The 21217-nt window shown below is 37.3% G+C and overlaps 1 protein-coding gene across 8 annotated transcripts in view; it reads right to left on the minus strand.

Annotated features, from left to right (window-relative positions):
- TSGA10 (testis specific 10) overlaps window positions 1-21217 on the minus strand; it is a 149937-nt gene that overhangs the window by 119131 nt on the left and 9589 nt on the right. For 5 of the 8 annotated variants that reach the window (XM_050755077.1, XM_050755076.1, XM_050755073.1 and 2 more), the window contains exons 2-3: window positions 16053-16181; window positions 6281-6496 (exon numbers count right to left, since the gene is read on the minus strand). Coding sequence is in view for 4 of the 8 variants with exons in the window: in XM_050755073.1 (XP_050611030.1) it covers window positions 6281-6496; window positions 16053-16181 (345 nt within the window). In the remaining 4 variants the exon portion in view is untranslated. Of the gene's footprint in view, window positions 1-6280; window positions 6497-16052; window positions 16182-21217 lie in introns of those variants that run through there. The other 3 variants (XM_050755078.1, XM_050755074.1, XM_050755079.1) reach the window with 2 other exon arrangements.

Raw genomic sequence — 21217 nt, forward strand, 5'->3', positions numbered from 1 at the left:
TTTCCACATTAAGTATAAAAATTCACTCTGCAAGAGTATCTAGTATGACACATTCTCATAAAAAATAAATTTATACGCAGATATCCTACAAATAAACATAACCAATAATACATAAGTTGAAGATTATGTCTAGGTATAACAAGGTATGATTATGGTAGATGTTATTTTCTTCATTTACTTTTCTATATGGACTAAAATTTTGTATAATAAACATGCATTAATTTTACAATGATTAAAAAAAATGTTGATTCCACTCTGACAAACAAAATAACTGGCCCAAATGAAAAACTGCTAACCCAATGTTTTTACTTACTTAACAGTTAATGAATGCTTACTACATGCCTGCCATTGTGTTATGTGCTGGGTAAAGTAATGAGTAAAAAAGGCAAAAATCTCTGCCCTCATAGAGCATACATTCTAGCCAAAAAAAGAAAAACAAAAGATAATAGTCAAAATATATGTTAGTGATTGAATCTCTAAAAAATAATACAAGGAACACTCACGTTCTAGGCACTTGAGTTAAGTAAACAAGACAGATAAAAATTTCTGCCTTTGTGGATCCTACATTCCAGCTAGAATAGACAATAATAAACCTAAAAAATAAATTATATAATATACTAGAAAAAGAAGAGCAGAGTTAAGGATACTGGGAACATTTATGGAGGAACAGGTTGGAATTTTAAATAGGGTGGTCAGGAAGTCCTCATTGAAAGGTGACCTTTCACCGAAAACTTCAGAGGAAAGGAAGTCAAACATGTGAAAATCTGGGCAAAAAACATTGCAGGCAAAAGTTACAGCTCTAACAAAGATCCTAAGGCAAAAGAACGTCTGGTTGGTTCTAAGTGTGGAGACCAGCATGGCTGGAGCCTAGTGAGGGAAGGGGAAAGGAACAGCCAAGTGCTACAGGGAAGAATAAAGCGAGGGAGAAAGACAGGGAGTGTGTGCAGGGAATTGGGGGGTGGGTATTTCAGAGCTTGCTGTGTGGAAGACATTGTGTAAAGTCTTTGTTTGTCCCCCAGAAACAAAGGGTGGGGCGGGGGATAAACAAAGACTTTACACAATGTCTTCCACACAGCAGGATCTGAAATACTTTTTAGTGAATCACATACAGAAGTAACAATGATAAGGACTATCAGAGATCCAGTCCAATAATATAGCCCCTATGTCAATTAAAAATATAAATTGTAGGAAGAAATAATGGTAAAATTGTAATTCTGCTTCACATTTCAAAGTATCATGTTCAATTATCTGGTAAACACCGTGTTAACACATGAATGATAAACAACTCAAGATGAGAGAATAAACAAAGGCATATAGTTGAGGTGGTTTTAACGTATGTCCACAAATTCTAATACTCCTTCCCTCAATAGCTGGAGCTGAATTTCCCTCCCCTAGAGTGTAGGTTATACTTAGTGACTCCCTTTTAAAGATGAGAATATGGAGGAAGTGATGACATATAACTTTTGAGACTGGGTCATACTAAGCCCTACAAATCTCTTATTATCTCTTGGATTGTTGGCTAAGGGAAAGGGGAAGGTGGAGAGAGAACAAGCTTCCACAAAGAATACATGAAGCAACCCTAGAGAGAGGTGCACCTGGCAAGGAACAGGCCTCCTGCCAATAGCCAAAAGCCATCTGAGTGAGCCATCTTAGAAGTAAATCCTCCAGTAGCAGTCAAGCCATGACTGTGGCAGTCATCTTTTTTTTTGTTGTTTTCTGAGATCGAGTCTTGCTTTGTCATCCAGGCTGGAGCGCAGTGGTGTGATTTCGGCTTATTGCAACCTCTGCCTCCCGGGATAAAGCAATTCTCTGGCCTCAGCCTCCTGGGTAGCTGGGATTACAGGCGCCCACCACCATGCCCGGCTAGTTTTCTGTATTTTTAGTAGAGATGGGGTTTCATCATATTGGCCAGGCTGGTCTTGAACTCGACCTGAAGTGATCTGCCTGTCTTGGCCTCCCAAAGTGCTGGAATTACAGGTGTAAACCACCAGCCCTGGCCATCACCTTGATTACAATTTCCTGAGAAACAGTGAACCAGAACAACCCAGCTAAGCCACTCTTGAACTCCCAACCCAAGAACCTGTGAGGTATCAATATTTGTTGTTTGAAGGCATTAAGGTTTCAAAGTAATTTATTACATAGCAATAGCCAATAGTTAATATGAAAATATTTTAATGAAGTAAATCATGGAAGAAGTTACTGTTGACCTTTAAAAATAAGACTAAAAGTAAATAGTTCCTAGTGAATACATTTAATATTATCTCAATTCCAGACAAACTAAAAGTAGCTTTAGCCTCAGACTCTACCTCCACATACCCACATATAATCTCAAACACTAGGAACCCAAACATTCTTTCTCAGCAATCAAATTAGAAATCTCGTTTCAAGTGCTACCCCACAAATTAGGCAAGGAATCTCTCCCCCATAAATATAACCTAAAATGCACATCTAATATCTTAGAATGATGACAACACACACTGGAGTTCATATCCCCAGTGTTGGTTTTGCATCTTTCTAATCCCCATTCTATTTGGGGACATTCACTTACTGAGGTTGGTGATTTCCCCATTTCAGGGCATTCTATCAACCCAAAGGCCTATTTCCATTTTGTTCTCTCTTTATTAAGTTCCTGATGTTTTCCCTATGTCAGCAACGGTATCTCTACTCTAAGACTGCTGCTTACCTCTTTTTCACCCAATAGCTTTCCAATCCTCAAATACACCCAACATTCCACATTATTTAGGGATATCTATTTCCTAGAAATACTGTTTGCCAAGCCAGGCAAAATTTCACCTGTAAAGCTAATACTTACAGTTTTAGGTAAATCTTAGCTCTTATATTTTACATGTTTTCCATTCCAAAAATTCTTCCTTTTGATAGCAGAGAATTCACCCTGACGTAGTACTTACTCTCTCTAGAACATAAACCCTAACAACCCTTTAAAAATGATGACTTCTAAACAGGGCATTCTCATTGTTGGAATTCAGTCAATTTGGTTTCCCACAGTCTGGGAAGGAGTACAGTTAATTTTCAATTTGAAGACAAAAACAAGGAAGACATAATTACACTCTTCACTTTTGACATTTTTTTTTTTTTTTTTTTTTTTTGAGACAGAGTCTCACTCTTTTGCCCAGGCTGGAGTATGATGCGATCTTGGCTCACTGCAACCTCTGCCTCTCAGGCTCAAGCTATTCTTGTGCCTCAGCCTCCCAAGTAGCTGGGATTACAGGTGTATGACACCATGCCCGGCTATATTTTTGCATTTTAGTAGAGATGGGGTTTCATCATGTCCACCAGGCTGGTCTCAAACTCCTGGCCTCAAGGGATCCACCTGCCTCGGCCTCCCAAAGTGCTGGGATTACAGGCATAAGCCACCATGCCTGGCCCAATTTTGATAATTTTTATAATTAAGACAGATGGAAATCAATTTACCATTAAACTGTGAATGTTCCTTTAAAAAAAGTAACAATACATTCCACCTGAAGTGGCATTAAAAAAATAAGTTAAAAAAATTTTTAAAGTAACAATACAAACAAAAGTGTATTGAAAAATGTTTAGGCCGGGCACGGTGGCTCAAGCCTGTAATTCCAGCACTTTGGGAGGCCAAGACGGGTGGATCACAAGGTTAGGAGATCCAGACCATTCTGGCTAACACGGTGAAACTAAAAAATACAAAAAAACTAGCCGGGCAAGGTGGCGGGTGCCTGTAGTCCCAGCTACTTGGGAGGCTGAGGCAGGAGAATGGCGTAAACCCGGGAGGCAGAGCTTGCAGTGAGCCGAGATCCGGCCACTGCACTCCAGCCTGGGCAACAGAGCGAGACTCCGTCTCAAAAAAAAAAAAAAAAAAAAAGTTCAAAATATTCAAGCTACTTTTACATATACTTCAAATACTTTAACAGCATCCATTTGAAGATAAATAATTCAAAAGTTAAAAACAAATCATTCCTATCTAGTATTTCAAGTAGTTCTAAGGACCTGTTCCAGACAACATGGTTTGAGAAGACTGTATCCTTAAAGTAATAAACTCATGTATTTAAACATTGCACTATTATGGCAAAGTGAGGTGGCTCATGCCTGTAATCCCAGCACTGTGGGAGGCCAAGGTGGGCAGATCACTTCAGGTCAGGAGTTCAAGACAGCCTGGCCAACAGGATGAAACCCTATCTCTACTAAAAATATGAAAATTAGATGGGCATGGTGGTAGGCACCTGTAATCACAGCTACTCGGGAGACTGAGGCAGAAGATCGCTTGAACCCAGGAGGTGGAGGTTGCAGTGAGCCGAGATCGTGCTACTGCACCCCAGCCTGGGTGACAAATGGAAACGCTGTCTCAGCAACAAAAAAGTTGCATTATTTGACTTTCCACTAATTTAAACTCCATTAAGCAGTCTCAATGAGGGGTTACTGCGTAAAAATACATACAATCCTAGAGTTCATCAATTGGACTCATATTTCAAATTACTGTAACAGTGACTTCAATAATGTTTCACCCGATAATTTATTTAATTGCTTTATGATTTGCTATAGGAGTCCTGTTACATTAAAAGAATGTTTAAGAAATAACACGTAATAACAATTAGCTTTGGGAAATTACTTTGTTTACAGACACAATTTACTAATTTGGTGATTAATAAAATCAAGACAAATAAGCGTGTTTACACGCTATCACTTAAAAATTCAACAGGTTGTTTTTTGAACTTCATATATGCTCTATCTTGCTTATCAGCTATTAGGCAGCAATGGAGAAGTGAAACTGTCATTTTATAATTACGTTTAATCTCCAGTTTCTAAATTTCATGGCAGAGTACTCAATCAAGAAATAAAATGTCAATCAAAATATCATAAAGCTACAGTAACTAAAACAATGTGATGGTGGCACAGAAAAAGGCAAATGAATCAATGAAAACAAATAGTCCAGAAACATAGTCACAGATGTGAGAATTTAGTATCTGTTAAAATGATATGTCAAATCAGTGGAGAAAGGACTAGGCAACCCTACTTCATATTAGAACCAGAAGAAACGAGCAGTATTAAAAGAAGGAAAACCACTAAGAAGTATTAAAAGAAAACTTTAGAAAGTATATCTCTAGTTCTTGAGGTGAAAAAAAAACCTGCTTGAACAAGAACCAAATGTCAGACATCAGTAAGAAAAAAAAAGATTGGCAAATTTTAAAATTTTAGTTAAAAAAAAAGTTTTAAATTGACTTTTTATTGATACATAATAATGGTACATATTTATGGGGTACATGTGATATTTTAATACATGCATCAATGTGTAATGATCAAATCAGGGTAATGGGGATATCCATCACCTTAAAGATTATTTCTTTGTTGTGGAAATACTCCAAATCTTCTCTTTCAGCTATTTTAAAATATGCAATAAATTGTTAAAGATAGTCAGCCTACTGTGCCATCAAACACTAGAATTCATATCTTCTCTATAACTGTATTTTTGTACCAATTAACCAGCCTCTTTTCATCCTCTCCTCCCCACTATTCTTTTAGCCTCTGGTAACCATCAGTCTATGCTCTGTCTCCATAAGATTGATTTTTTCAGATTCCACATATGAGTGAGAACATGCAATATTTGTCTTTCAGTGCCTGGCTTATTTCCCTTTACATAATGTCCTCCAGGCTCATTAACGTTGCTGCAAATGACAGAGTTTTATTCTTCTTTATGGTTGAGTGACATTCTATTGTGTATATATACTGCATTTTCTTTATCCACTTATCCGTTAATGGACACCTAGATTGATTCCATATCTTGGCTATTGTGAATAGTGCTGCCATAAGCATGGAAGTGCAGATGCCTCTGTGACATACTGATTTCCTTTCTTTTGGATGTATTCCCGGCTGCGGTGTTGCTGGATCACATGGCAGTTCTATTTTTAGTTTGGTAAAAATCTTTTTTAAAGTGTATTGAAATCAATTATATGTGTGAAAATAAATGAAAATAAATGTATCTATTGGTTTGTAGATATCTCCATAGAGGAGAGAGGAATTGGGAAGTGGGAGCAACATTTGGTTCACAGAACATTCCTGTTGCTTTGAAATTTTTTACAATGACTACATACTACTTAGGAAATGTTTTGCGTAAAATCTGTTAAAAGAAATAAAATGTGAGCAATAATTTAATCCTTAGAACAGACATTTAAATATACTGTCAAATCTAAAAAGCTTCCAAATTATACAAATGAGAATGCTACTTTTTTCATTGCATTTAAAAATTACATGATGTTTAAAGTAGAATTAAAATCCTGATCAGTGGTAAATCTGGTACCTTGGCTTCTTCAAGTTCTTTGTTGGCGGAATCCACCACAAAATTTTTCTCTTTTTCTAGTTGCTCTGCTAGCTGGTCAATTTTAATCAATTCTTTACAAAGATGCTCATTGTGGCTGGTTAAATCGTCTACTTGACTGCTTACCACCTCCTTACTATCCAAGAGTTTCTTAACATATTCTTCCAAGCCATGATTTGTCTGTTTGAGATCTTCAATCTGTTATTATTAGAAAAAAAAAAAACACATTAAAATAATTCCTTAGCTTTTTTCTGGGGAGCAACTATGTGACTGGAATCAGGAAGGGAGATCTGCTTCCCTGGCAAAGAAACTTAACTGTATACCTTTTTGTGCCTTCTGAATTTTGTACCATGTGAATGCATTACCTATTTGAAAAAATATATTAAACAAAAATTTTAAATTTTACAGCAATATCTTTCAAGACAATTTATAGTTTATTTTAAAAAGAACTTAATTACTATTTTTAGCCAATCTATTAGAAAAATGGCCAAATACTTATATCTGCAATAAAGAAAATACAATAGTTTTGAAATTAATTTTAATACCTTTAAGAGTTCTTTATAATTAAATTCCTAATTATTGTTATTAAAATATATTAACTCTTTTAGGCCAGGCATGGTGACTCACACCTGTAATCCCAGCCCTTTGGGAGGCTGAGGTGGGCAGATCACCTGAGGTCAGGAATTTGAGACCAGCCTCGTCAACATGTTGAAATCCCATCTCTACTAAAAATAAAAAAAAATCAGCCAGGCATGGTGGCAAGTACCTGTAGTCCCAGCTACTTGGGAGGCTGAGGTACAAGAATTGCTTGAACCTGGGAGGCAAAGATTGCAGTGAGCCCAGATCCCACCACTGCACTCCAGCCTGGGTGACAGAGCAAGACTATCTTAAACAACAACAACAAAATAATAATAATAATATACATATATATGTATATTATTAACTTTTTTAAAAAGTCCTTTTAAAAGTACCAGTAACTTACTTGACTAAGCTAAATATCAAATCAATCAAGTATTTGCTGCCTAATGTGGAGGAACACAGCTTTCCTTCCCAGCCCACTATCAAACCATCAATGGATGAAGAAAAGGGCCTTTTCTATCACGAAGGTATCCAAATGCCTTTAAAGGAAAAAAAAAAATTAGACCCATTGAACAATGATTATGTCAGGAACTATATTAAATTCCAAAGATACAAAGATAGGTTAAGTACCTGCCCTCAGGGAATTTCTTGTTTACTTGAGGAAATACAAATACAATATGTTACATGCAATAACAAAAATAACTATGGGCCAAAGTCATGGTACAAATTGTTTTCCATAGTACTTGTCTCTCATTGTGTATTTAACAAATATTTATTGAGCACCTATTGTGTCTAAGATACTGTTAGTACCCTGTAAAAGATGCATTAAAAACAAACAAACAAAAAAAAACACTCACACACAGAAGTTTCAGTCCGTAAGGAGCATCTGAAATTGCTAAATCCCTGACCTCTTATGCCCCAAGGTTGCCCTTTTCAAACAGCTATAGAGGTATCGTCTCCCAAACCATTAAAATCAACAATGTTGTCTTCAAAAAAACCTTATAAGTTGTCGCTACATAAAAAATCCTAAAAGTCATGAATTAATTTTAACTAAATATGCTACAATGCCATTTATTGTACCCAGTAAACAGCACACCAAGAGGCATAATTAAAGTCATTAGTTTAATCTAGTATCTCCTACTCTCTTCTTCTCTTTTGGCCTTCTCCGCATCTACTCTCAAAAATTCTTTGAAAATGCAAATTTGAGGTCATTCCTATAACCTTATGTTGCCTTATGACATTGAGAATAAAATTTTAAAATGCCATTTATGGTCCAACTCGACTTACCTGTCCAACCAACCTAACTTCCTACCACCAGACACACCATAAAAAACAATCTCATTAAATTCATTTAAAAATTCATTTTAGAAGAGTTATTGAAATGTACACACTTGAAATTGAAGTGTTGTCACAGAACCCTCTTTATAAGAATCCTCAAGGAAAACCCTGCTTAGTCTTCCATTTCAGGAAAACACGTGCCTTTTTTGGATACCTGGTTTGTTCTTACACTAACAATCATTAATTATTTAACTAATATTTCTATTTGCCTTTGTCTCGAGAAATTTTAAAGCCAAATCTAAAGCCCACCTCTGGCAACATGCACAGAAACTATGTACAATTATTTGCTACTGTCACCCCAGGCTTTCATTGTTTCCTTATTTTACCCTACCCTTATTATTTCAGCTACTTTCTTTTAAAACAAACAAGCTATAGGATGTGAAACAAACAGATAAACTTCAAGTTATGTTTTTCATCTTTGTTCGTGGCTTTTCCTACGCCATATTTCTCAGCAACAAGAGCACACTAAAAATGTCTGTTAACTTCCCATTGCACCAGGAGCTGTTAAATGCTTCTCCTTTCCAGTATGTGCGCCCATAAAGCCTCTTATATGTTTATCTCAATATTTTTTAAGATGCATTAAAATCATTTATTTCCCTGTCCCTTCTACTAAATTCTGAACAACTTAAAAGCCTGAATGTCTCATTTCTATATCAACATATCACTTGTTTCTGCATCATGTATTACATATCTCACATATAATCCTCAAATTATTAAGCAAATAAATTATTAGTAATATAAATGAACACTCCCCTCACTTCTCTCATGAAACTCTACTTTCACTCAATTCCAAGACAAAAGTACTTTAGAAGAGGCAGTCTAGAGTAATACAAAGGATATGGTCTTTGGACTTTGGCAGAGATAGGTTTAAATCTTGTTGTTAGTTCTTTACCAGTTATGTAATTGGGGTGTTTACCATATTTTCTTGACCCTAGAAGATGCATCTGACTTCAGAAAAAAAATTAATGACAGTCTCTTGAGTCTCTTCTGTTAAATGGACAGAAGGCCTACAATTTGTAGAATTGTCATTAGACATTATATAAGAGCTCAAGTAAAATTTCCAGTATTATAGGTACTCAAGTAGTTTTGTTAAAAATTTTTATTTTTAAATAAGATTTACAGGAAGCAAATGTAGCACAGAGAAGTCTCATACGCCCTTTACTCAGTTTCCACTAATAGTTGTGTCATAAACACCACAGTACAGTATCATACCCAGATACACCATGTGCATGGTGTTCTATATCATTTTTTTCACATGTGCAGATCTCTGTAACTACCACCTGAAGATACAGAACTGTTCCATTACCACAAGACTGTTCTGCTGCTGCCCGTTTATATTCTCCTTCCCTGCCCTCAATTCTTCCCAACCAATAGTGTGTACAATTTTGTCATTTTGAGGATGTTTTATAAGTAAAATCACACAGCATGTGATATTTTGAGATTGCTTTTTTTCACTCAGCACAGCATCCTTTAGATCCATCCAAGTTGTTATTTGAATCAAATAGGTTCATTCCTATTTATTGCTGAATAATATTCCATGGTATGGAATACCACAGTTTAACCATTCACCAATTAAGGAAAACTGGTTGTTTCCAGTTTGGGAATATAACAAAGCTGCTATGAACAACTGTGTAGGATATAGGTTTGGAGTAGATATAAGTTTTCATTTCTCTGGAATAAATGCCCAGGAGTACAACTGCTGGGCTGTATGGTAAATGTATGTTTACTCTAACCAAAAACTGCCAAATTATTTTCCAGAGTGGCTGTACCATTTCAGATTCTTACCAGGATGGATGAGTGATCCAGTTTCTCCTCATCCTTGGCAGCATTTGGTATTGTCACTATTTTTTATTTTAGTTGTTCTTAGAACTGAATTGTTATTTCATCACGGCCTTAATTTGCATTCCCCTGATGTTTACAGAGATTGAATATCTTTTTCTAGTATACCAAACATCCTTCTGTGAAGTATCTCTTCATGTCTTTTGCTCATTTTCTAACTGAATTGTTTGCTTCTCACTATTAAATTTTAAGAGTTCTGCATTTGATACAATAGATATGAGTCCTTTAGCAAATATGTGGTTTGTAGCTAGTCTTTTCACCATCTTAGCAGGGTCTTCTGCAAAGTAAAAACTCATATATACATATATATATATATTTGAGACAGAATCTCACTTTCACTCAGGCTGGAGTGTACTGGTACAATCTCAGCTCACTGCAACCTGCTTCCTGGGTTCAAGTGATCCTCCCACCTCAGCCTCTCGAGTAGCTGAGGACTACAGGCATGTACCACCATGCCTAGCTAATTTTTGTAATTTTTAGTAGAGATGGGGTTTTGCCATGTTGGCCAGGCTGGTCTTGAACTCCTGGCCTCAAGTGATCCATCCACCTGCCAAAGTGCAGGGATTACCGCCATGAGCCACCACACCCAGCTAAAAACTTCAATTTTGATTAAGTCCATATTACCAATTTTACCTTTTATGAATCATGCTTTTGGTATCATATCTAAGAACTTTCCACCCAAGCCTAACTTCCCGCAAATTTTCTCCTGTTACCTCCTAAAAGTCTCATAGTTTTATGTTTTACATTTACATCTATGGTCCATTTAGTTAATTTTTTATAAAGTGTGAGACTTAAGTGTAGGGTAACTGTTTTCTCTATATCTAAATGCTCTGACACCACTTGTTGAAAAGACTATCTTCCACAGAACTGCATCTGCATCTCTGTCAAAAAATCATACGGCTGTACTTGTATAGGATTAACTCTAGATTCTCTGTTCTGTACCATTCATGTATGTATCTATCCCTCACCAATATCACAGTCTTGATTATTGTAGTTGTAAGTGTTGAAATAATGGAGAGTTTTGTTTTTGCTGCCTTCCTGTGGATTACCTCAACATTTTTTAGAATTCTACATTGATTTATTTATAGTGTTTCTGAGTGTAACTCTTGTTTGATCTTTTTCTACTGGTTGTTCTAGGCATTACATTATATATACAGAACTTATCATAGCCTACATTTTAACAGTTCAAGCGAAAGTACAGAAACCTTACCTCCTGTTAGGTCCCTTTACCTTCCCCTATTAATAAAATAATTGTCTTAAATATTTCCTCTACATGCATTAAGAACCACATTCGACAGTTAAATATAATTTTGTAAACTTAAAAAAAATTGGCTCAGAGTAGTGGCTCACATCTGTAATCCCAGGACTTTGGGAGACTGAGGCAGGTGCATCACTTGAGAATGGGAGTTCGAGACCAGCCCTGGCAACATGGCAAAACCCCATCTCTACCAAAAAAAAAAAAAAATATATATATATATATATACACACACACACACACACACACACACACACACACACACATATATATACACACACACATATATATATACACAAAAATCAGCCAGGCACGGTGGTGCACGCCTGCAGTCCCAGCTACTTGAAAGGCTGAGGTGGGAGGATTGCTTGAGCCCAGGAGGCCAAGGCTGCAGTAAGCAGAGATCATGCCACTGCATTACAGCCTGGATGACGGAGCAAGACTCTGTCTCAAAAAAAAAAAAAAAAGAAAAAAAAAAAAAGAAAAAAAAAAAAAAAAAAAGAAAGAAATTCTATTTCATTCACTTGTATTTTTTGCTCTATATATTGTTCTTCCTACTGCTCCAAGATTACTTTTTATCACTTCCTTTCTGGTTAGAGAAATTCTTTTAGCTATTCTTTTAGTGTAGCTCTGCTGGCAACAAATTATCTTAATTTTCCTTTAACCAAGAACGTCTTTATTTTCCCTCAACCTTCAAAGATACTTTCTCTGGATATAAAATTCTGGGTTGACAGGTTTGCTTTTTTCTAGTACTTGAAATATGTTGCGCCACTTCCTTCTTACCTCCAATCTTTCAGATGAAAAATATCTGCTTGTGACTTGAACTGGTGTTCTTCCATAGATAATGCATGATTTCTCTCTGATTACTTTCAGGATTTTTTTTAGTGTCTTGGCACGGATTTCTTTGGGTGACTCCTGTTAGGTATTCAGTCACCTTCTTTCATCTGTTTTATGTCTTTGTGCCAAATTTGTGGGAAATTCAGCCATTATCTCTTCAAATTTTTTTTTAGCACCACCTTCTCTCACTTTTTTGTCGAGCATAGTTTTACCTGTCTCTGAGGCTCTATTCAAATTTCTGTCAATCTATTTTCTCTCTGATGTTTACATTAGGTAATTATTTTTCTAGTCTCATGTTCACTGATTCATTCCTTTCCTCCATTCTACTGAGAACATTGAGTTTTTATTTTCAGTTACTCTATTTTTAAAGCTTGTTTTATTGTCACAAAATATATATACATAATTTTCGTTTTAACAATTTTTAAGTATATAATTCAGTGGCATTAGTATATTCACAACGTTGTGCAACCATTACCACTATCTATTTCCAGAACTTTTTTATTCCCCTCCCCCAAAAAACTCTGTACCCATTAAACAACAATTCTATCTCCATAATTTGACTATTCTAGGTAGAGGTGGAATCAGGCATTATTTGTCTTCCTATGTCTGGCTTACTGTACTTAGTATAATGTTTTTGAGGTTCATTCATTTTGCAGCATGTATCAGAATGTCATTCCTTTTTGAAGCTGAGTAATATTCCATTGTAAGCACATACCATATTTTGTTTATCCATTCATTTGTTGACATTTGGGTTTTTTCTACCTCTTGGCTATCGTGAATAATGTTGCTATGAACATTTGTATGTAAGTATCTACTGGAGTCCATGTTTTCAACTCTTTAGGGTATATGCCTAGGAGTGGAATAGCTGGATCATATGGTTAGTCTGTCTTTAAAATTTTGAGAAACCATCAAATGATTTTTCACCATGGCGGCACCATTTTACATTCCCAACAGCAATGCAAGTGCTCCAATTTCTTCACATCCTCACCAACACTTGTTATTTTCCATTATAACAACCATCCTAATGGGTATGAAGTGGTATCTCATGGTTTTGATTTGCATTTCTTTAATGGCTGATGTTGATCATCTTTTTCATGTATTTATTGACATTTGTATATCTTCTTTGCAGAAATATCTGTTCAAGTCCTTTGCCCCTTTTTGAATTAGATTTTTTTGGGGGAAAAGAGGTTAATTGTAGGAGTCCTTTGTTTGTATATTCTAGATACTAAGCCCTTTTCAGATATGTAACTTGGAAATATTTTCTCTCATGTAGTTAATAGACTAAGGTTTTGGAGTAGTTTTAGGTTTACAAAAAATTGATTAGGAAGTACAAAGAGTTCCTACATACTCCTCCCTCTCTCCCTCAACACATAGTCTCCTCTATTATTTACATTTTATATTAATGTGGTATATTTCTCACAATTGATGAAATAATACTGCTACATCATCATTAATATTATTATTATTATCATTTTGAGACAGAGTCTTGCTCTGTCACCCAGGCTGGAGGGCAGTGGCGTGATCTCAGCTCACTGCAAGCTCCGCCTCCAGGGTTCACGCCATTCTCCTGCCTCAGCCTCCCGAATAGCTGGGACTCCAGGTGCCTGGCACCACGCCCGGCTAATTTTTTTCTATTTTTAGCAGAGACAGGGTTTCACCGTGTTAGCCAGGATGGTCTCGATCTCCTGACCTCATGATCCGTCTGCCTCAGCCTCCCAAAGTGCTGGGATTACAGGCGTTAGCCACCACACCCAGCCTACTGTTACACTATTAATAGCTAATGTCAATAGTTTACCTTAGGGTTCACTCTTGGTGTTATTCATTCTGTGAGTTTTGACACACATGGGATGACATGTATCCACTATTAATATATCATACAGAATAGTTTCACTGCCCTAAAAATCCTGTGCTCCACCTATTCATCCCCTCTCCCTCTAATTCCTGGTAACTACTGCTCTTTTTATGGTTTCTATAATTTTATCATCTCCATGTAGTTGGAATCATACATTTCGTAGCCTTTTCAGGTTTGCAACAGGCTTTCAAGGTTCGCTCCATGTCTTTTCATGGCTACACAGCTCATTTTTAAAATGCACTGAACACTATTCCATTGTATAGGCATACAACAGTTTGCTCATCCACTCACCTATTGAAAGACATCTTGGTTGCTTCCAAGTTTTTGGCAATTATCATAAAGCTGCTATAAACATTCATATGCTGACTTTTGTGTGGACTACTTTATTTTTTAGTTCCAAAATTTCCATTTGGTTCTTCTTCATATCTTTTTTTCCTGAGACAACTTTTCCTCATTCATTTCCAGCATGTTCATAATTGCTTGCTGAAGCATTTATATGACTGCTTTAAAGTCCTTGCCAGATAATTGTAACATCCGTTCTATTTCAGTGCTGGCTTCTCCTGTCTTCTCTCAAACCTTCCTGATTCTTTGGATTATAATGTCTTTTTTTAAATTGAGACCTAGCATTATAAGACTCTGGATCTTATGTTTTAGTAGGCCTCCTGTGACACTGCTCCAACTAAAAAGGAGGGACATTGCCTTATTTATGCTAGGTCAAAGTAGAAGTCCAGTTCCTCTACCTGGCATATGTCGATATCTGGAAAGGTGGTGTTCCTAGATACTGCTAGGCAAGAATGGGAGTTCAGGCTCCCCACTAAGCCTCTGCCATTACACCAGCCTGGAAGGAATCCCAGAGGTGCCTCATTACTGTTCCCCACGTGTCCCCCACTGACACCAGGGGTGGATGGCCTTTACTGCTGATAGGTGGTGAAAGTTCAGGTCTCCTCTGATACCACGGCAAGAAAGAGTGCCTCTTACTATAAAGTGGGAGTAGATGCCTTGGCTCCTCACGTTGTCTCTGCTGACATCATGGGGTTCAGGGCCCCCTTATCCCCTGGTGACGATGAAAGTCCTAGTTTCCCACTTAGCCTTCTCTGCTATCACCCTGGTGTGGGAGGAGTGGGGAGAGAAAGAGTGGGGTGAGGCACAAGCTGGGCTCCTTGTTACAGTCTGGCAAGCGTGGAAAGTGTAGGCTCTTTACTTGGCCTGAGCTGGCAGGAATGGGGCTGCAGTTTTTTCTGTGGTATTTGCTTGGAGTGGATAGTTAGTGTTTTAAAAGTTGTCTGCCTTGATAGACTGCTCCTTTCCTGGTCCTTTGCCTAGGAAGGAATGGCTTTTCTTGGGTCTTTCTTTTGTGCCCATTGTTATTTCCAGTTGCCAGTTTTTCTAGCAACCTGTCTGGGACATATGGAGAAAAAGAAACCCAGGAACTAACACGTTGTTTTTTGTGCCTTGAGAGCCTTAGCCAATGTTCCTTCTTCTCTCCACCTGTCAAAGTCTTAAAGTGTTTTATACATAGTGTTCAGAGTTTTTAGCTGTACTTAGCAGGAGGAATAAGAAAAATTAAGTCTACTCTATCTTCCTGGAAAAAGAAATCTCTTTTAATAGCCTTTATTAATAGCTATACTACATGTCAAGCATCAGGAGAACAGGAACAATACTGAACTTGGAGTTCAGAGAATTGAGTTCAAATCCCAGCTAACATAGGATTTTGGAGAAATCCTAGTTCTGTCACGTGTTACTCAAGTGCCATAATTATTCAACCTCTTAGAACTTCAGTTTCCACATCTGTAAATGGAATGGCATCACTTTTTCACAAGTTGGGGATGATTAAGTAAAAACTGTGTAACTGGCACAACACTTGACATGTAGTTTGCACTCATTGACTCTGACTTCATGTTTATCAAAATGGTTAAGATAAAAATTGAATGATTTTAGACCCGTAACATTTAAATGAGCTCTGAATTGGTAGTTATTTATTCTCTATCTTCTTGTTGCAAAATAGGCTCCCACCCCAAATTAACTCAGGAAAGTATGTTGTCACTAAACGCAACCTGTAATTTCAGTGTTGAGATGAATCTGTCTTGGTTTCTCACTTCTCGTTCTAGCTGGAGAGTATTCTGGTAGTTTTCAGCTTCAGAAACTGGAGCCCCTAGACCAAACTCATGTTCTTTGGTGGTAACCTAGTACAAAGAATGGGAAATAATACAGAGGCATTCAGTTTAAAACAGCTCTGTGATTTCTCACATCAATACATTTTGAAAACTGATAATATTCTGAGATTTTTTTCACCATTTCCCACCAGCTAAGAGGATTTCATCAAACTTTACCTTCTTAAAATTTATAAAACTTTTTCTGTGTGTTGTCCAAATGGTATGAACACGCTTTTCAAAGACATTCTACACTATCCTTTTGGCAATCATGGTTCTACAGAAATATGGGATCAGCAGCAAATTAAGTAGTCTACCTTCAGGCTTGTGTTGTCCAAAACAGCTGTTAGCTAGCTAAATTTGCTGTTGCTACTCTATACAAGCAAAAAGATTCGCAATTCATATCACAAAGAGTGAATTTCCCTAATATATAAATAATTCCTAGAAATAAAAAAGATTTAAAAAATACCCTAATAGAAAAATTGGCAAAGAATGTCAACATTTACAGAAATGGCTCTTAAATGTATTTTATGATGTTCAATCTCAACCTTTAGTGACACAAATTAAAACAACACTGAGACCCTCTTTTAACTATCACATGGCAAAGATCAGTAAGATGGATACATAACATAGTATCCTTATATATCACCGGTGGGAGTGTAAATTGATACAATATTTATGGAGAACAATTGTATAAAATCTATAAACAAGACAAATGCACATAGCTTCTGTTCAAATAATTTCATTTCTAAGAATTCATACTATAGCTATACATACACATATGCAAAATAACAAATGTTAGAGATTTTTCACTTTAGCATACTACACGTACTATTCTGCATCACACTGTTTTACTTGACAACATATCTTAGAGATTGTGTAACTTAGGAAAATAATTTTTTATTTCCTTGAATCAAGGCTACCATTGTGTTAAAAGAGAATTTGTTATGAGCATCTTAGATCTTTCCTCAAAACACAGCTGCTGTTCTCCAAAATCCTACCTAAGGAATTACAGAATCAGGATCTCCCCAGTCACTGACCTTATGATATGTAAACCAGCACTTAAACAGGCTGGCAGATTTATTTCCCTTTTTTCTTGGCTCTAAACAAGGCACAACTGTTCTTCATTGCAACAGTTACTGCCCCACCTGGAACCTCAGCATTAGATTTCACAGAATATTTCAAATTATGAAGCATTTAAACCCCTAGTGGCTGGACTGAACTCCTAACTACCATTTCTTACATAGTTTCTGTTGAAAAATGTATTCCTAGTGATAAAAATGATTTAGAATAACAGAATGAAACGACTCCTCACTGGAGCAGTACTGTTCAATTTTTATTGAAATGTAAGAATCATCTGGGACTGTTGTGTGAATGCAGATTCTTATTTACAGGCTGAGATTTGACATTTCTATAAAGCTGCTTGGAGATCCCTATTTGGTTGGTACAGAGACCACATGTTGAATCATGCTGTGCTGTAATTTCTGATTTATTTGAATAGCAAGGATCTCTTAAAGTCTAAACCCATTCAATATCCAGAGTACTTTTGTAATTTTGTCCCTTCCTACTTCTCCAAACTTATCTCCTGCTTGATACCTCCAAGAAGCCCTCTATGAAAGACAAACTATGCAACACAAAAGGGTCTCGCTCTGTCACCCAGGTTGGCATGATCACAGCTGCTCACTGCAGCCTCGACCCCCAAGGCCCAAGCAATCCTCCCACCCTAGCCTCCCAAATAGCTGGGGGGAACACAGGCATGTGCCATCACAATTGGCTAATTGTTTTCCATTTTGTAGAGACAGGGTCTCCCTATGTTGCTCTGGCTAGTCTTGAACTCCTGGGCTCACGAGATCCTCCCGCCTAAGTCTCCCTGGGATTACAGGCATGAGCCATCACACCCAGCCAACACATTCTTAATACATATATATTCAAAAGTATTTTATCATCTGTTCAAGAAGCCTTGCCCTCACTCTTTTCTCCATTTAACTTAAGACATTTCTAAGGCTCAGCTTGAATTCAATTTTCTCCAGGTTTTCTCTGTCTTCTCCACTGCATAATGATCATCTATTAATTGATATTTATATAGAGATTATAGAAGAATTTATGTTCTAAGTTTTACTGGATGTCTTCCTCCCACATTAGACTCTTAAGAACAAAAAATGTCCAAAAACTCTCTGTATCCAATGGGGAAAGAACATGCACAGAGTTCTTTATGTAATAAAAAATGTCAAAAAATTTCTTGAGGTTGATAATGAAGCAGTGTGATAAAGCAGACAAAATCAGACTTTCTTCCTCCTCTTTGGTAAACCGAATAAAGTGGGACTTTTGCAAAAGTACCTATCAGGCCTGGCTAGGAATTAAAAATAGCAAGAGACCACAAGTCCACCTGACAATCCTAATCAATCATGCTGGAGCTGCTAGCCTCCCTCCACCAGCTTTGGGGACAATATCTCTAGGGGAAAGAGACATCAGTATATCTGGAATTCCCATGCCTGGTCTGCCAGCTTCCCCACCTCGGGCCACATAAATATCCTCAACCTTGCTGCAATCTCATCAATTAGAATGGAACTTGTGTTGTTGTACAGTTCTCAGAAAAGGCAAGTGAGACAAGGTTCCTTTTTTAAAAAATTATTTTTTCTTTTTATGCTATCCCTCCCCTAGGCCCCCACTCCCAGATAGGCCCTGGCATATGTGTTCTCAACTTCCACTTATGAGTGAGAACATGCAGTGTCTGGTTTTCTGTTCTTGTGTTAGTTTACTGAGAATGATGGTTTCCACCTTCATCCACATGCCTGCAAAGGACATGAACTCATCCTTTTTAATGGCTGCACTGTATCCATGGTGTGTATGTGCCACATTTTCTTTATCTAGTCTATCATTGGTGGGCATTTGGGTTGGTTCCAAGTCTTTTCTATTATGAACAGTGCTGCAATAAACATACGTATGCATATGTCTTTAGAGTAGAGTGATTTATAATGCTTTGGGTATATACCCAGTAATAGGATTGCTTGGTCAAATGGTATTTCTGATTCTAGATCCTTCAAGAATCGCCACACTGTCTTCCACAATGGTTGAACTAATTTGCACTCCCACCAACAGGGTAAAAACGTTCCTATTTCTCCACAACTTCGCCAGTACCTGCTGTTCCCTGACTTTTTAATGATCGCCATTCAAACTGGCATGAGATGGTATCTCATTGTGGTTTTGATTTGCATTTCTCTAATGACCAGTGATGATGAGCTTTTTTTCATGTTTGTTGGCTGCATAAATGTCTTCTTTTGAGAAGTGTCTGTTCATATCCTTTGCCCATTTTTTGATGGAGTTTTGTTTTTCTTGTAAATTTGCTTAAGTTCCTTGTAGATTCTGCATATTAGCCCTTCGTCAGATGGGTAGATTGCAAAAATTTTCTCCCATTCTGTAGGTTGCCTGTTCACTCTGATGACACTTTCTTTTGCTATACAGAAGCTCTTTAGTTTAATTAGATCCATTTGTCAATTTTGGCTTTTGTTGCCATTGCTTTTGGTGTTTTAGTCATGAACTCTCTGCCTATGCCTACGTCCTAAATGGTATTGCCCAGGTTTTCTTCTAGGGTTGTTATGGTTTTACGTTTTATGTTTAAGCCTTTTTTTCTTTTTTTTTTTTTTTTGTTGAGATGGAATCTCACTCTGTCACCCAAGCTGGAGTGCAGTGGCCGGATCTCAGCTCACTGCAAGCTCCGCCTCCCAGGTTTACGCCATTTTCCTGCCTCAGCCTCCCAAGTAGCTGGGACTACAGGCGCCCACCACCTCGCCCGGCTAGTTTTTTGTATTTTTTTAGTAGAGATGGGGTTTCACTGTGTTCGCCAGGATGGTCTCGATCTCCTGACCTCGTGATCCACCCATCTTGGCCTCCCAAAGTGCTGGGATTACAGGCTTGAGCCACCACGCCCGGCCTATGTTTAAGTCTTTAATACATCTTGAGTTAATTTTTGTATAAGGTGTAAGGAAAGGGTCTAGTTTTAGTTTTCTGCATATGGCTAGCCAGTTTTCCCAGCACCATTTATGAAATAGGGAATCCTTTCCCCATTGCTTGTTTTTGTCAGGTTTGTCAAAGATCAGATGGTTGTAGATATGTGGTGTTATTTCTGAGGCCTCTGTTCTGTTCCACTGGTATAAATGTATCTGTTTTGGTACCAGTACCATGCTGTTTTGGTTACTGTAGCCTTGTAGTATAGTTTGAAGTCCAGTATCGTGATGCCTCCAGCTTTGTTCTTTTTGCTTAGGATTGTCTTGGCTATAGGGGGTCTTTTTTGGTTCCATATGAAATTTAAAGAAGTTTTTTCTAATTCTGTGAAGAAAGTCACTGGTAGCTTCATGGGGATAGCACTGAATCTACAAAATACTTTGGGCAGTATGGCCATTTTCACAATATTGATTCTTCTGATCCATGAGCATGGAATGTTTTTCCATTTATTTGTGTCCTCTTATTTCCTTGAGCAGTGGTTTGTAGTTCTCCTTGAAGAGGTCCTTCCCATCCCTTGTAAGTTGTATTCCTAGGTATTTTATTATCTTTGTAGCAATTGTGAATGAGAGCTCACTCATGATTTGGCTGTTTGTCTATTATTGGTGTATAGGAATGCTTTTGATTTCTGCACACTGATTTTGTATCCTGAGACTTTGGTGAAGTTGCTTATCAGCTTAAGGAGATTTTGGGCTAAGACAGTGTGGGGTTTTCTAAATATACAATCACATCATCTGCAAACAGAGAGAATTCAACTTCCTCTCTTCCTATCCAAATACCATTTATTTCTTTCTCTTGCCTGACTGCCCCAGCCAGAACTTCCAACACTATGTTGAATAGGAGTAGTGAGAGAGGGCATCCTTTTCTTGTGCCAGTTTTTAAAGGGAATGCTTCCAGGTTTTGCCCATTCAGTATGATATTGGCTATGCAGTTTGTCATAAATAGCTCTTATTATTTTGAGATACATTCCATCAATACCTAGTTTATTGAGAGTTTTTAGCATGAAGAGGTGCTGAATTTTATCAAAGGCCTTTTCTGCATCTATTGAGAGAACCATGTGGTTTTTGTCA

This window comes from Macaca thibetana, chromosome 13 (genome assembly GCF_024542745.1).
Source record: "Macaca thibetana thibetana isolate TM-01 chromosome 13, ASM2454274v1, whole genome shotgun sequence".
Lineage (NCBI taxonomy): Eukaryota > Metazoa > Chordata > Mammalia > Primates > Cercopithecidae > Macaca > Macaca thibetana.